Genomic DNA, 16,480 nt, shown 5'->3' with positions numbered 1-16,480 from the left:
TGACTGACCTTCATTTCTTAAAGTAATGATGGCCACTCGTTTTTCTTTACTTAGCTGCTTTTTTCTTGCCATAATACAAATTTTAAGTCTAGTCAGTAGGACTATCAGCTGTGTATCCACCTGACTTCTGCACAACACAACTGATGGTCCCAACGCCATTTATACGGCAAGAAATCCCACTTATTAAACCTGACAGGGCACACCTGTGAAGTGAAAACCATTTCCGGTGACTACCTCTTGAAGTTCATCAAGAGAATGCCAAGAGTGTGCAAAGCAGTCATCAAAGCAAAAGGTGGCTACTTTGAAGAACCTAGAATATAAGACATATTTTCAGTTGTTTCACACTTTTTTGTTAAGTATATAATTCCACATGTGTTAATTCATAGTTTTGATGCCTTCAGTGTGAATGTACAATTTTCATACTCAAGAAAATACCGAAAAATCTTTAAATGAGGTGTGTCCAAACTTTTGGTCTGTACTGTATATGTATATATGCGAGATTTTCAATATAAAAAGTTAGTCAATGATAAAAAATAAAAATATAAAAAAATTAAATTAATATAAAGTAATCAATATAAACCTAAAAAGTAGAACCATTAATATAAAGAATTAAAATCAATATAAAAAATGTATGTTAATTTATATTTTTTATATTGATTTAATTTTATATCATGTATTTTTTTTTTATACTTTTTTTTTTTTTACTTTTACACCACTATATTTTTATTTTTTGTCACTGAAATTTCTCACCGCAGCTTGATATGTACATTATCCAGAAAGTTGATAAACTAGCAACTAATCTGCCAAAGAACAAACAAATATATACTTTTTTTTTTTGGTTCTACTGCAAAAATCGTGATTAAGAGATTAGTGCATGCCGGATTACTGGACATTTCACCTGGTAAACTAGTACGTGGTAATGCCTCAAGGTCAAGTCTTCAAAGCCACTATTGGATGAGACATTTAAAGGGATCGTTCAGGATTTGGATATTTAGGATTTACCAGATTGGTGGGACTCTGACACCCGCCAATAATCCGCTGTCTGCAGGTACCGCAGTAGCTGTAAATAATGTACTCAGCCAAATCACCACAGCGCCATACGCTGTGTAGTGGCCTCTCACAGGTACTGCAGGTCCTTTGTCCCACAGCCTTCCGTCAGGTGACGGGGTTATATTGGAGCACAGGCGGGAAGATCTCAGAGAGCAAAATATCTGTTCGTTCCATAAGTAAATGGTGGGTTGTCGGCCCCCCACCAATCTGTTATTAATGACCGGTAGAAGTTCTGGATGACTTCTATAGACGGGTGATTTTAAGGAAAAAAAGAAGAGACCCTAAAATAGGGGTGTAAAATAACTTGTATACGAGGAGTGCAGCACTTATCTTCTGTAAATCTGAGCCCCGGCAGATCAGACACAGCCCCTGGTGAGACGGCCTCACCTTTCTAACACCGAGAACCTTAAGGAGCCATACACATTACAGAAGGCGTCCGAACCCGATAATTTTGGTGATATCAGCCGTCCATCTAATGTGCATGGGAGCAATTTCATCAGACATATGTTTTTTTTTTGCCACTGGCGGTTGGAGGACCCCACCAGCATCTGGGGTGTGGTTGGTTGGGGGACCTCACATGGGCGTCTGGGGCGTGGTTGGTTGGGGGACCTCACATGGGCGTCTGGGGCGTGGTTGGTTGGGGGACCTCACATGGGTGTCTGGGGCGCGGTTGGTTGGGGGGACCCCACATGGGCGCCTGGGGCGCGGTTGGTTGGGGGGACCCCACATGGGCGCCTGGGGCACGGTTGGTTGGGGGGACCCCACAAGGGCGCCTGGGGCGCGGTTGGTTGGGAGGGACCCCACATGGGCGCCTGGGGCGCGGTTGGTTGGGAGGGACCCCACATGGGCGCCTGGGGCGCGGTTGGTTGGGGGGACCCCACAAGGGCGCCTGGGGCACGGTTGGTTGGAGGGGGGACCCAAAATGGGCGACTGGGGGCGGTTAGTTGGAAGGGACCCCATATGGGCGTCTGGGGAGCGGTTGCTACCTAATGTGGGGGCTGGCATTAGCCAGCCCCCTTCACATACTGGTTAAAACTCATTTATGTATATTTTGGGCAACCCCTTTTTCAACAGCCGAACCCCCGAATACTCTAATCTCCGATGGCTGAGTATTACAGCTCATCTGATCATCACATGGGCAGCTCTTTATTCCTTTGCCTGTATTGAAGGCCGTTGATAGTGATGTATTTATTTATATTTATTTTAGATACATTTTATATCCTATATATTTTTTTTTTCTAATCGCCTTTTTATGATAAAACCACAAGTGCGGAGGCCAAGTCTGCGCTGAGACGCCTGCTCAAGACCACAGAGGTTTCATGCTAGCTACATTTTGGCAGGCGGGCTGCAATCCAGACCTCCATCCCTAGGATTTGCTGTGCGGTTTGGGGGGAGCGTTATTACTCCATTATGCTTTTTATACACCCTGGTTTCTGACCCGATGTCTCTGTACAACAGGCGGCTGCTTTCAGAAGAGCAGAGAAGCACAAGAGCCATTCCAGGTGTGTCGGCCTCCAGAGCTTGCACTTCAGTGTGACGCGGCTTCTGTTTTGCAATGTCACCACAGCTTTCAGTGCACGATCCGTTATATGGCGTCTACAAGCCGGGTGTGCAGAAAACACTCTGAATCTGTCGGCTGAGCAGCTGGATCTGTCTTTAATGTGTTTTGACTTTAGTTCTTAGGCCAAGCTCACATCACTACAGGCTAAAGAATGTATGTAACCCCACCAGCAGAATAGTGAGTGCAGCTCTGGAGTATAATACAGGATGTAACTCAGGATCAGTAATGTAATGTATATACACAGTGACTGCACCAGCAGAATAGTGAGTGCAGCTCTGGAGTATAATGCAGGATGTAACTCAGGATCAGTAATGTAATGTATATACACAGTGACTGCACCAGCAGAATAGTGAGTGCAGCTCTGGAGTATAATACAGGATGTAACTCAGGATCAGTACAGGATCAGTAATGTAATGTATGTATACAGTGACTGCACCAGCAGAATAGTGAGTGCAGCTCTGGAGTATAATACAGGATGTAACTCAGGATCAGTAATGTAATGTATGTACTCAGTGACTGCACCAGCAGAATAGTGAGTGCAGCTCTGCAGTAATATAGACTTACACACTATATGTAGGTTATACAGCCGGTGAAATATGAAATAAATATTGAACACGTGACCAATTTTCTAGGTAAATATATTTCTAAAGGTGCTATTGATATGTAATTCTCACCAGATGTCTATAACATCCCATCCAATGCACACCGGAAATCAAATCAGTGATGTCCATAATTTTAAGTTTCTGCACTTTATTGCTCAGAGCCGTCCCATGTAACCCGCCTGCCGTGCTGGAGTGTCATTGTGCGTCCTGTGCATGTTGCTGGATCTTTGTGGTGTTGGGGTTATGATTCCAATGAAATTAGTGTTTGAAAGCAAAAATTATCACTGACAGTGAACTGACAGGTCCAGGGTGTAGTCTCCAATGAAAGGTCCAGTCTTGCAAATGGGAAATGTTAGGTCTGTCCGCATGTGCACAAGTAGTGATGCGGATATTAAGCGATTCAATGGCGGCAATTACGCTGCGTGTCCGCAAAATTAATGGACATGCTTCTTATTTTTCCGCAATGATAATCCGCAGTGGAAATTTCCGCAGCATGTGCACAGCACATCCGGATTATCATTGGGGAACATGGGGCGCGTATTACCAGGCGTTTTTAAAGCCTTTTTCCCTGCGGAAATTCCGCGGCAAAAACGCATAGTGGGCACACAGCCTTATACATCATCATATCTTTACTTCCCTGTGTCAAGCGCAGGACTAGAGGGGGTAGTTGACGATTGCGGCTTCTGAGATTATAGAACTCACTTTTATGCTTCTATTATTTCGGCATAATTTCTGATACGGCGGGCAGGCCAGGACATGTGATCCTTTATTACCTTGTAGTTGATCTGTAGCCGGAGGTCTCTCCTCCCATTGGTGCCCGGCTGAGCGTGCACGTGTATAGGCAAGATGGGAGAGACGGCTGATGGCCAAAGCTCTTCTCAGATGTCCTATGTGTAAGGTGTACGGGGACCTGAAGGTGCTGACAGACACTTGCGGCTGCAGCTTATGTGTTAAGAGCAGAAGGATAGGGCATGGTTAAAATGCAGCATGCCCACTCTGTCTGCCTCCAGGGGAGTGTAGGGACACCCTGAATAACAGCTGCTCAGAGTTGGCGGGTTTGGCTGACATTCATTTTACATGTATAGCAGCTTTTATACTGCAGCCTGTACTGCTTGCCATGTGGGGTGTGCTCACGGGGGCATTGTGGGGTTTGTTTAGTATTATGAAGGCCTTTTTTTTTATTTTACATTTTGATTCCGTTTATTTTTTCTTTACTGCTCACATTTGTTTTACTTTTTTCTCTACCTTTTTTGTCACTACTTGTCTTTCCTTCCTTCCTTCCTTTTTGTTTTTCTCTTTCTCGGTCCACTTTTTCTCGCTTTCTTTCTCGGTCCCCTTATTCTCGCTTGCTTTCTCGGTCCCCTTATTCTCGCTTGCTTTCTCGGTCCCCTTATTCTCGCTTGCTTTCTCGGTCCCCTTATTCTCGCTTGCTTTCTCGTCCCCTTATTCTCGCTTGCTTTCTCGTCCCCTTATTCTCGCTTGCTTTCTCGTCCCCTTATTCTCGCTTGCTTTCTCGTCCCCTTATTCTCGCTTGCTTTCTCGTCCCCTTATTCTCGCTTGCTTTCTCGTCCCCTTATTCTCGCTTGCTTTCTCGTCCCCTTATTCTCGCTTGCTTTCTCGTCCCCTTATTCTCGCTTGCTTTCTCGTCCCCTTATTCTCGCTTGCTTTCTCGTCCCCTTATTCTCGCTTGCTTTCTCGTCCCCTTATTCTCGCTTGCTTTCTCGTCCCCTTATTCTCGCTTGCTTTCTCGTCCCCTTATTCTCGCTTGCTTTCTCGTCCCCTTATTCTCGCTTGCTTTCTCGTCCCCTTATTCTCGCTTGCTTTCTCGTCCCCTTATTCTCGCTTGCTTTCTCGTCCCCTTATTCTCGCTTGCTTTCTCGTCCCCTTATTCTCGCTTGCTTTCTCGTCCCCTTATTCTCGCTTGCTTTCTCGTCCCCTTATTCTCGCTTGCTTTCTCGTCCCCTTATTCTCGCTTGCTTTCTCGTCCCCTTATTCTCGCTTGCTTTCTCGTCCCCTTATTCTCGCTTGCTTTCTCGTCCCCTTATTCTCGCTTGCTTTCTCGTCCCCTTATTCTCGCTTGCTTTCTCGTCCCCTTATTCTCGCTTGCTTTCTCGTCCCCTTATTCTCGCTTGCTTTCTCGTCCCCTTATTCTCGCTTGCTTTCTCGTCCCCTTATTCTCGCTTGCTTTCTCGTCCCCTTATTCTCGCTTGCTTTCTCGTCCCCTTATTCTCGCTTGCTTTCTCGTCCCCTTATTCTCGCTTGCTTTCTCGTCCCCTTATTCTCGCTTGCTTTCTCGTCCCCTTATTCTCGCTTGCTTTCTCGTCCCCTTATTCTCGCTTGCTTTCTCGTCCCCTTATTCTCGCTTGCTTTCTCGTCCCCTTATTCTCGCTTGCTTTCTCGTCCCCTTATTCTCGCTTGCTTTCTCGTCCCCTTATTCTCGCTTGCTTTCTCGTCCCCTTATTCTCGCTTGCTTTCTCGTCCCCTTATTCTCGCTTGCTTTCTCGTCCCCTTATTCTCGCTTGCTTTCTCGTCCCCTTATTCTCGCTTGCTTTCTCGTCCCCTTATTCTCGCTTGCTTTCTCGTCCCCTTATTCTCGCTTGCTTTCTCGTCCCCTTATTCTCGCTTGCTTTCTCGTCCCCTTATTCTCGCTTGCTTTCTCGTCCCCTTATTCTCGCTTGCTTTCTCGTCCCCTTATTCTCGCTTGCTTTCTCGTCCCCTTATTCTCGCTTGCTTTCTCGTCCCCTTATTCTCGCTTGCTTTCTCGTCCCCTTATTCTCGCTTGCTTTCTCGTCCCCTTATTCTCGCTTGCTTTCTCGTCCCCTTATTCTCGCTTGCTTTCTCGTCCCCTTATTCTCGCTTGCTTTCTCGTCCCCTTATTCTCGCTTGCTTTCTCGTCCCCTTATTCTCGCTTGCTTTCTCGTCCCCTTATTCTCGCTTGCTTTCTCGTCCCCTTATTCTCGCTTGCTTTCTCGTCCCCTTATTCTCGCTTGCTTTCTCGTCCCCTTATTCTCGCTTGCTTTCTCGTCCCCTTATTCTCGCTTGCTTTCTCGTCCCCTTATTCTCGCTTGCTTTCTCGTCCCCTTATTCTCGCTTGCTTTCTCGTCCCCTTATTCTCGCTTGCTTTCTCGTCCCCTTATTCTCGCTTGCTTTCTCGGTCCCCTTTTTCTCTCTCGCTTTCTCGGTCCCCTTTTTCTCTCTCGCTTTCTCGGTCCCCTTTTTCTCTCTCGCTTTCTCGGTCCCCTTTTTCTTTCTCGCTTTCTCGGTCCCCTTTTTCTCTCTCGCTTTCTCGGTCCCCTTTTTCTTTCTCTCTCGCTTTCTCGGTCCCCTTTTTCTTTCTCTCTCGCTTTCTCGGTCCCCTTTTTCTTTCTCTCTCGCTTTCTCGGTCCCCTTTTTCTTTCTCTCTCGCTTTCTCGGTCCCCTTTTTCTTTCTCTCTCGCTTTCTCGGTCCCCTTTTTCTTTCTCTCTCGCTTTCTCGGTCCCCTTTTTCTTTCTCTCTCGCTTTCTCGGTCCCCTTTTTCTTTCTCTCTCGCTTTCTCGGTCCCCTTTTTCTTTCTCTCTCGCTTTCTCGGTCCCCTTTTTCTTTCTTTCTTGCTTTCTCTCTATGGCTTTTTTTATTTTCTTACAGTTTTTGCTTTTTCCCCTCTTTCTATATTGGTGCTTTTGCCTGCAGTCCCAGGTAATTGATATGTGCACCGCTGTGTCTGTCTCGCAATAGCAGGTGTCTTATGTTGTCCTTTTTCTTTCAAGCATCAAGGCTCAGGAGAAGTGTCTCGTACTGTCCTTGTCCAAGTGGCCGAGTCGGCGTACAGATTTGCTCTTGGTTCAATCGCTGGAGGTTAGTCATGGTTGACTGTAGCCGCCTTATCTCCAGGATCGCCCCCCTGCCGCCCCTGTATTGGGTGCACAATGCTCCCTGTCTCTTCCCACAGAAGCTTTCCTTCGCGGGTCACCGACCCTGTCAGTATTATATGCACCGTCCATTGTAATTCGTGGCTGTCGGAGGGTTGGGGGTTGTCCCGATGACTTGTCCCGAAACAAGTTTATAAAGTTTATTAAAACAGTGGCTTCTTCTCCGTTGATTAAGTCTTGGAGGAGCGGTTAATGTAACTTCATTAAGTCTTATGAAACACGTGCACTTATCATAATTGTATCTTGTAACCACCAAATTATTTTTTTTCCCCCAATAAGCCGTTGGCGCCACCGCAGTCTACCCCATCGACCTGGTGAAAACAAGAATGCAGAACCAGAGATCGACTGGATCGTTCGTAGGGGAGCTCATGTACAAGAATAGCTTCGACTGTTTTAAGAAAGTATTGCGGTACGAAGGCTTTTTTGGACTTTACAGAGGTCAGTTAAAGCCCCCACTTACATATCCTTCTCATAGATTGGTAATAACCGACCATTGCCGCATTACAGTATTCCCTTTTTACACCTGCCTTACTTTGCTCAAGGTTGCCCTAGAGGATTGAAGGCTGGATTTTGTTGTCCTTTTTCAAAGGTTTGTTCCAAAATTGTAACTTCTGGGGAACCAGGGGTCAAACAACTGTTACCCCCTGCTCCTTTCAGACTAGATCGGTGGGGTTCCCAGTGGCCGGATCCCCAGCGAAATGGAAGCGAGCATCTATTCATTGGAGTTAGGGGTTAACATCTAAACTTTGTACAAGCCCTTTAATAGAAGTTGGCCAATGGTGTCCTATAAGGGTTCTTGAACAACACTTGCTCCATTTCCCCAGTATTTATTTTCCAACAGTAGAATGATGGCCAATGTGCATTATTTCCGATATATGTGGGGTTTGGACTAAGAATCTGCCACTATTTTACCAAAATGTTAAAAAAATTGACAAAATGCCAATGGTCCAGCAAAGTCAAGGTTACCGGTCGCTTCTGCAGTCTAACAGAGGTGGCCGGTAGTCTAGGGAAGAAGCATAGCGCCTGCAAGCTCTCTACTAAGCAGCTTGGAAGCTCTGCGCCTTTCTTTATCCCTTTCTATTTTTGCTCTGTCTCTCGCTCTGTCTCTCGCTCTGTCTCTCGCTCTGTCTCTCGCTCTGTCTCTCGCTCTGTCTCTCGCTCTGTCTCTCGCTCTGTCTCTCGCTCTGTCTCTCGCTCTGTCTCTCGCTCTGTCTCTCGCTCTGTCTCTCGCTCTGTCTCTCGCTCTGTCTCTCGCTCTGTCTCTCGCTCTGTCTCTCGCTCTGTCTCTCGCTCTGTCTCTCGCTCTGTCTCTCGCTCTGTCTCTCGCTCTGTCTCTCGCTCTGTCTCTCGCTCTGTCTCTCGCTCTGTCTCTCGCTCTGTCTCTCGCTCTGTCTCTCGCTCTGTCTCTCGCTCTGTCTCTCGCTCTGTCTCTCGCTCTGTCTCTCGCTCTGTCTCTCGCTCTGTCTCTCGCTCTGTCTCTCGCTCTGTCTCTCGCTCTGTCTCTCGCTCTGTCTCTCGCTCTGTCTCTCGCTCTGTCTCTCGCTCTGTCTCTCGCTCTGTCTCTCGCTCTGTCTCTCGCTCTGTCTCTCGCTCTGTCTCTCGCTCTGTCTCTCGCTCTGTCTCTCGCTCTGTCTCTCGCTCTGTCTCTCGCTCTGTCTCTCGCTCTGTCTCTCGCTCTGTCTCTCGCTCTGTCTCTCGCTCTGTCTCTCGCTCTGTCTCTCGCTCTGTCTCTCGCTCTGTCTCTCGCTCTGTCTCTCGCTCTGTCTCTCGCTCTGTCTCTCGCTCTGTCTCTCGCTCTGTCTCTCGCTCTGTCTCTCGCTCTGTCTCTCGCTCTGTCTCTCGCTCTGTCTCTCGCTCTGTCTCTCGCTCTGTCTCTCGCTCTGTCTCTCGCTCTGTCTCTCGCTCTGTCTCTCGCTCTGTCTCTCGCTCTGTCTCTCGCTCTGTCTCTCGCTCTGTCTCTCGCTCTGTCTCTCGCTCTGTCTCTCGCTCTGTCTCTCGCTCTGTCTCTCGCTCTGTCTCTCGCTCTGTCTCTCGCTCTGTCTCTCGCTCTGTCTCTCGCTCTGTCTCTCGCTCTGTCTCTCGCTCTGTCTCTCGCTCTGTCTCTCGCTCTGTCTCTCGCTCTGTCTCTCGCTCTGTCTCTCGCTCTGTCTCTCGCTCTGTCTCTCGCTCTGTCTCTCGCTCTGTCTCTCGCTCTGTCTCTCGCTCTGTCTCTCGCTCTGTCTCTCGCTCTGTCTCTCGCTCTGTCTCTCGCTCTGTCTCTCGCTCTGTCTCTCGCTCTGTCTCTCGCTCTGTCTCTCGCTCTGTCTCTCGCTCTGTCTCTCGCTCTGTCTCTCGCTCTGTCTCTCGCTCTGTCTCTCGCTCTGTCTCTCGCTCTGTCTCTCGCTCTGTCTCTCGCTCTGTCTCTCGCTCTGTCTCTCGCTCTGTCTCTCGCTCTGTCTCTCGCTCTGTCTCTCGCTCTGTCTCTCGCTCTGTCTCTCGCTCTGTCTCTCGCTCTGTCTCTCGCTCTGTCTCTCGCTCTGTCTCTCGCTCTGTCTCTCGCTCTGTCTCTCGCTCTGTCTCTCGCTCTGTCTCTCGCTCTGTCTCTCGCTCTGTCTCTCGCTCTGTCTCTCGCTCTGTCTCTCGCTCTGTCTCTCGCTCTGTCTCAAAAAAATTAAAATATAACGTTCACTTTAACTTGATGACATCACAGCAGGTTTCGTCCTGGTTATGAGTCCCCTGTTACTTTTTATTAAAGGGATGTGACCTATGGATCCGGTATACGATGAGCTCTTTAATTGGGGTGATCTAATCTATAAATAAAAATACAAGGTGGTGCCACTGGGTGAGATCCGCAGACGCCCCGTATTTAAGAAAACTTTACAAGATGTGACGTAATATGGCTGCAGAAATTATATGAAAGCCCTCCACCCAGTAACTAAAAAAAAAAAAAAAAATGGAATCTACCCAAAATCTTAAAAATTCGCCTTACGTCGACCTCGTAAATCCAGCGAAAAAAAACACCAAAAATGTAAATTAAATAAGCAAAATGTTGAAAATGTAAAAAAAACTTCTTTAATGAAAACTAAACAGAAAATCCTAAATCTCGGGAAAATACAGTCGTAAAAAAGGAAATGACATCAGACAAGGCAGAGGGGGGCTTGTGGTCTCCACTCCGCTGATTTACGGCCCAGTTATTCATGATCTATCCTTCTTCCCAAATTGTCTGGATTATGAAGATGATGGGATTTCCTTTGCTATTTCAGTTTCTTGCTTCCTGAACCATTAAGGTTCACGGGTCGACCCTGTAATCTCCTTTTTTAGGTTTTTGTTTTCTTGCATTGTACCTGATCACGGCTGCTCTTCTGTACTTTGGCGTTTATACAGTGCAGTGTTACGTACTGTACTGTATCCGCTCACACGCGCAGCGTACACACCTGCCTAAAACTTACAAACACATTTTTGTAAGTTCAGGAGGTTGAAGCTTTGGGGGTACACCGCCGCCAGAAAGGTCATAGTGACTGTGGGGCCGCGTGCGGTCACCTTCCTCTGCATCCAAGGGATTAGCACCCTCAGGGTATCAACTTTACTGGATAGAGGGGGCCGTGGTCACACGTATGCGACACTACACTGTATGGAGGCCGTGGTGGGATCACCAGACCTCGGGTGTAGGTTGTAAATCTACATGAGTGTTATCGGGGTGCTCCTTTAGTTCACATCATTTACTGAACAACTGTATTTTTTCGTTTTAAAACATTGCTCATTATACGCAGAAATTTTAGCTTTTAGAGCTGCTTTGCCCCCCTATTTTTTTTTCCCTCTGTGGGTTAATATATATAAATATATAAATTTTTCAGTATTTTCATGTCTATGAAAATTGTACATTCACACTGAAGGCATCAAAACTATGAATTAACACATGTGGAATTATATACTTAACAAAAAAGTGTGAAACAACTGAAAATATGTCTTATATTCTAGGTTATTCAAAGTAGCCACCTTTTGCTTTGATGACGGCTTTGCACCCTCTTGGCATTCTCTTGATGAGCTTCAAGAGGTAGTCACCGGAAATGGTCTTCCAACAATCTTGAAGGAGTTCCCAGAGATGCTTAGCACTTGTTGGCCCTTTTGCCTTCACTCTGCGGTCCAGCTCACCCCAAACCATCTCGATTGGGTTCAGGTCTGGTGACTGTGGAGGCCAGGTCATCTGGCGTAGCACCCCATCACTCTCCTTCTTGGTCAAATAGCCCTTACACAGCCTGGAGGTGTGTTTGGGATCATTGTCCTGTTGAAAAATAAATGATGGTCCAACTAAATGCAAACCGGATGGAATAGCATGTCACTGCAAGAAGCTGTGGTAGCCATGCTGGTTCAGTATGCCTTCAATTTTGAATAAATCCCCAACAGTGTCACCAGCAAAGCCCCCCACACCATCACACCTCCTCCTCCATGCTTCACGGTGGGAACCAGGCATGTAGAGTCCATCCATTCACCTTTTCTACGTCGCACAAAGACACGGTGGTTGGAACCAAAGATCTCAAATTTGGACTCATCAGACCAAAGCACAGATTTCCACTGGTCTAATGTCCATTCCTTGTGTTCTTTAGCCCAAACAAGTCTCTTCTGCTTGTTGCCTGTCCTTAGCAGTGGTTTCCTAGCAGCTATTTTACCATGAAGGCCTGCTGCACAAAGTCTCCTCTTATCAGTTGTTGTAGAGATGTGTCTGCTGCTAGAACTCTGTGTGGCATTGACCTGGTCTCTAATCTGAGCTGCTGTTAACCTGCGATTTCTGAGGCTGGTGACTCGGATAAACTTATCCTCAGAAGCAGAGGTAACTCTTGGTCTTCCTTTCCTGGGGCTGTCCTCATGTGAGCCAGTTTCTTTGTAGTGCTTGATGGATTTTGCAACTGCACTTGGGGACACTTTCAAAGTTTGCCCAATTTTTTGGACTGACTGACCTTCATTAAAGTAATGAGGGCCACTCGTTTTTCTTTACTTAGCTGCTTTTTTCTTGCCATAATACAAATTCTAACAGTCTATTCAGTAGGACTATCAGCCGTGTATCCACCAGACTTCTGCACAACACAACTGATGGTCCCAACCCCATTTACAAGGCAAGAAATCCCCCTTATTAAACCTGACAGGGCACACCTGTGAAGTGAAGACCATTTCCAGTGACTACCTCTTGAAGCTCATCAAGAGAATGCCAAGAGTGTGCAAAGCCGTCATCAAAGCAAAAGGTGGCTACTTTGAAGAACCTAGAATATAAAATATATTTTCAGTTGTTTCACACTTTTTTGTTAAGTATATAATTCCACATGTGGTAATTCATAGTTTTGATGCCTTCAGTGTGAATGTACAATTTTCATAGTCATGAAAATACAGAAAAATCTTTAAATGAGGTGTGTCCAAACTTTTGGTCTGTACTGTATAGATGTATGTGTTGTCCACTTTTTAAGAAGTTTTTGTTCATTTTTTTTTTTTTTTTCTCAAAGGGGGACAAAAAATATAAAATAGAGAGTGAGTGAACTTTGTCCATCACACCCTTCCTGCCCACAACTTTCCTAAACTGCTGACACTGCTGGGTGTAGGGATCCTCCGCCATCACGCAGTACTATGCAGCGCGGCCTAGACAGGGGGGATGTGTGCGCAGCACTGGAAATTGGGCTGTGCTCCCAGTGTGTGGGCTCCGAGGCCGTACATGGAAATATTCGATGTTCTCACCTCCCCAGCATTGTGCACAGATCTTAGCCCTCATAAGGTCAGTCCGGTCACTATGATGCTATGCAAAAAAAAATATATTTTTTTTTTTGCAGTCTCATGTATGTGAAGTAAAAGTCTTAACTTACCAGTTTTGTTATGGTGTAAAGCCGAGCGTTGTCCTTGTCGATCTCCGGAGTCCCATAGAGAATGAATGGGAGCGATGGTTAACCGCAATGCACACGGCCGCTCCGATCATTTGCTGGGGGTCTCTGCAGTTGAACCCCCACAGATCTAGGAGTTACCACCTACCATGTGGGTTCTGGTTAGTGAAATACCCCCTTACATGATAATCTCTTCCATATCTCGGCAGGTCTTCTTCCTCAACTACTGGGAGTTGCACCAGAAAAAGCCATAAAACTTACAGTAAGTAACGCATTCTCGAATATACTTTTTCTCCCTTTTAAAGTCTTTATTCCAACTATCCTGCCCCCCCCCCAGGTCTGTCTGAAATCATCAAAATGAACCATTTCTATTTGTGTTTCAGGTAAACGACTTTGTACGAGATAAATTTACGATCAGAGATGGCTCCATTCCCTTAGCAGCCGAGATCCTCGCTGGAGGATGTGTAAGTTCTGCATAAATTGTATTATGATTGATAATATTTACAATATTCCTATTTTTATTTAGTTACAACACACGTCAATCTATATTATATTTTTTGGGGTGGGCAACTCGGACCTCCAACAATCGATGTTACCCAGCAGTAAGCGTTGAAACCACTCCCAAAAACAAATTAAACCCAGTACTCAGTCATAAGGGCTTAGTCCTCTATATATTAAGCCTGCCTGTATTGTATTAATTCTTGCCTTTTAGTGTAAAAATAAATAAAAATATTGATTAAACAGTATTTTAATTGTTGTGCAGGGCGCACCCTTAGTGTGACGCAGGACTCGGTGCTCTTCTCCATGAATTGGCGTCACACATCCCCTTCGCTCTCGCTTGCCTGGAGCCAGCGCTGCCTGAAGACTCCTTCTGCAGGCGGCACGCATGCACACCCTGATGGGGCTGGCGCACACCCTGATGGGGCTGGCGCACACCCTGATGGGGCTGGCGCACACCCTGATGGGGCTGGCGCACACCCTGATGGGGCTGGCGCACACGGATCGCCGTGCTGTGTTTTTCTGTTGATCCGTGAGCATAAGGGGTCCTGACAATGGGCACGGGGGTGAAGTGTTTAGGGCTTTTCATACATTTTGTGGCCAACTCCTTTTTAGGCTTCATGTATATAAAATCAGAAAGACCCCCTCCTCTCCTTAATTATGTCTTGCAGCGGGAATCTGGAGGTGTTCTGCTCAACCTGAGCCATTACTAATAAAGTAAGTTTGCGAGGTCACGTCACCCCTTGTCGAAAGATCAATGCACTTAATTCTGCACGGAGGCTCCTAATAAGTGGCCCCTCTGTGATCAGTCATGTCTGACCACCTCCCTGCCTTCCCCTTTCCCCGGTGTAGCTCGCCTTACTCCAGTAGAGGCGGGATGACCTCTATATTGTAGCATTGGGCTCGGCTCGTCCTCATCTCCATGGAGCGGCCTGACAGGCACAAGTCACCGAGCTGCCGGGAAGTTCTCCGGAGACGTCAGGCGGTGACTCGGCCTCTGCTTTGTTTGATCGATGACCTTGCTCTAAATTCCAAGTACTGTCCCTTGTTCTGCAGCCGCCATGACTCATCTTGAAAGGCGGTATCATAAAAAAAAAATATCCATGCTCTTTATTACATTTCGGAAAATAAAAACGCAGAATAATTAAAGGGTCCCGGATCCTACAGAACGAGCAATCCTTGTCACGGTCTATCGGATCACTTGCAAGATATATGTGGCACCTCTGTCACGCACAGCGATCGGGGGTTGCAACAGACTCAGCAGCAGCACCCGGACCCTGTAAGAAGCTCATGAAAGCTACGTCCAGAGGATTCAGTGTTTGGATCGTTAAGAGGTACAATATTGGAAAGGTCATCCATATCAGATCGGCGGGGATTGGTCACCTGGATCCTCTCAGTTACAGCAATGGGCTAGCTTGTGTTTGCACCTTCACATGCACCTTAAAGGAGTATTCAAATCTCAGACCTTTTATGGCATGTTCTCAAGACCGGCACCCATCTCAATGACGGCCCCACCTTGCATCCTTGGGACGAGCAAAACAGTGGCTGCACATGTCTGGGGTGACCGCAAACACCAGTCCAGTCTTGGCGATGCGAGACAGGTCCTGATGAGACACATCTATCCTATATTATGACATGGACACTTACTGTCACACAAGTTGTGGGAAAGACTAAGTGCAGTGCGAAGGGAAGAGGGGAAGGGAGCCCAGACTCTAGGGAAAGGGGGAGTGGTGACCTCCTAGGCTGATCTGATATCACCCTGTCTCACCTATCGTCCCTATATTGGTTCCTCACCATTTCCTGCACAGGAACCTAAACCCTGTATTTCCCTAGCGCTTGGCTCTGGATATGGAAGGAGGGGGGTGAGCACTAGTCAGTCCCCACTAACAACTAAAGACAACAAGGAGATAAACATGGGGGAAAGTAACTTGTCTTGAGCCGACTTCAGAGAGATTACTCATAACGTCCTCCAAGCACCAAAGAGGAAGTAAGCAGACTGCAACAGTTCCAAGCCTTCACAAGAGGACTTGTGAATATCACCGGCACCTCTCTGTAGCAAACAGGAAGTATTTAAACACCCAGGCCTTGGTGTCAATTAGAGCAGGAGGGAGGTAACCGCTGGGTCCTAGAGTGAGACCGCTAAGAAGGGGTCTGTAATGCCAAACGAAGAGATCTTCTGCAACCAACTGCAGGGTGACTGTCTGTCACTTCTGACACACCAGTGACACTTATCCCCAGGACTATTATCACAAGAGGTCTTCAGGTTGTGGGTCGTAGCTTGTATGGAAACCTAGGAGCAAGATTGTCTGTCTCTCTTAGATGACGACAGATCAGTGGAGCAATGGAAGATTGTCGATCCGTGATGCTCGCTGGACTTCCTTGCTCAGAGGGTTTGGCAAGGGCTTACCTTCTCCTCTTAGACAGTGTTACAATCGTCGACTTCCCTGTTGACCTAATTGTGTGCTGAGGGACAAAGAACTACAAATTATTAAAGTAGTGGGTGTTTTTTTTTCCCCACATTTTGGAAATTTCTGGGCCACGGAGATCCTCTCCATGGATGGGCAGGTGATCTACAGGATGCCGGCCCGTCCTCCTTTCTGCCGGAGGCTGCGATGAGATCAGTTCTATGTATCTCAGGAAAAAGTCTACTGTGAACCATTTCTTCTGACGTGTTAGTGACAAGTTCGTTGGTTCCACCTCTGGGCCTCCACCAATTCCTAAATGTAAATGGCTGCAGGGCCTGATAAACCTTTTCTTTTGTAATTGGAAATTTATGCTATTTGGACAAGTATGTTCTACCACCTCCAGGAGCTTTTCTGACTTCCAATTCTACATCCATAGACATTAATATGGAGTCAGCCCCTCTGCAGATGTAACAGCTCTTCTACAAAGACTTTCTGCAAGAATCTTTTGCCTCTTCATTAAGAAGATCATTTGTGGGGTCAGACCCTTATGTTGGGGGGAGGCCGGGCTCACAATCTCTGGTCTAGCTGTTGGATGGGGCTGAGGTCCGGGCTCTG

The 16,480-nt window shown here is 46.9% G+C and overlaps 1 protein-coding gene across 1 annotated transcript in view; it reads left to right on the top strand.

Moving 5' to 3' along the window:
- SLC25A13 (solute carrier family 25 member 13) overlaps positions 1-16,480 on the top strand; it is a 109,443-nt gene that overhangs the window by 51,929 nt on the left and 41,034 nt on the right. The window contains exons 10-13 of the mRNA XM_073677316.1: positions 6,961-7,048; positions 7,402-7,560; positions 13,172-13,224; positions 13,346-13,426. Coding sequence (XP_073533417.1) covers positions 6,961-7,048; positions 7,402-7,560; positions 13,172-13,224; positions 13,346-13,426 — 381 coding nt within the window. The remainder of the gene's footprint in view (positions 1-6,960; positions 7,049-7,401; positions 7,561-13,171; positions 13,225-13,345; positions 13,427-16,480) is intronic.

The sequence above is a fragment of the Phyllobates terribilis genome, unplaced genomic scaffold (assembly GCF_046119375.1).
Source record: "Phyllobates terribilis strain yellow unplaced genomic scaffold, ASM4611937v1 Scaffold_4__5_contigs__length_816908805, whole genome shotgun sequence".
NCBI classification, from domain to species: Eukaryota; Metazoa; Chordata; class Amphibia; order Anura; family Dendrobatidae; genus Phyllobates; species Phyllobates terribilis.
The sequence above is the reverse complement of the archived record's forward strand: the minus strand, read 5'-3'. Positions and strand labels throughout refer to the sequence as shown.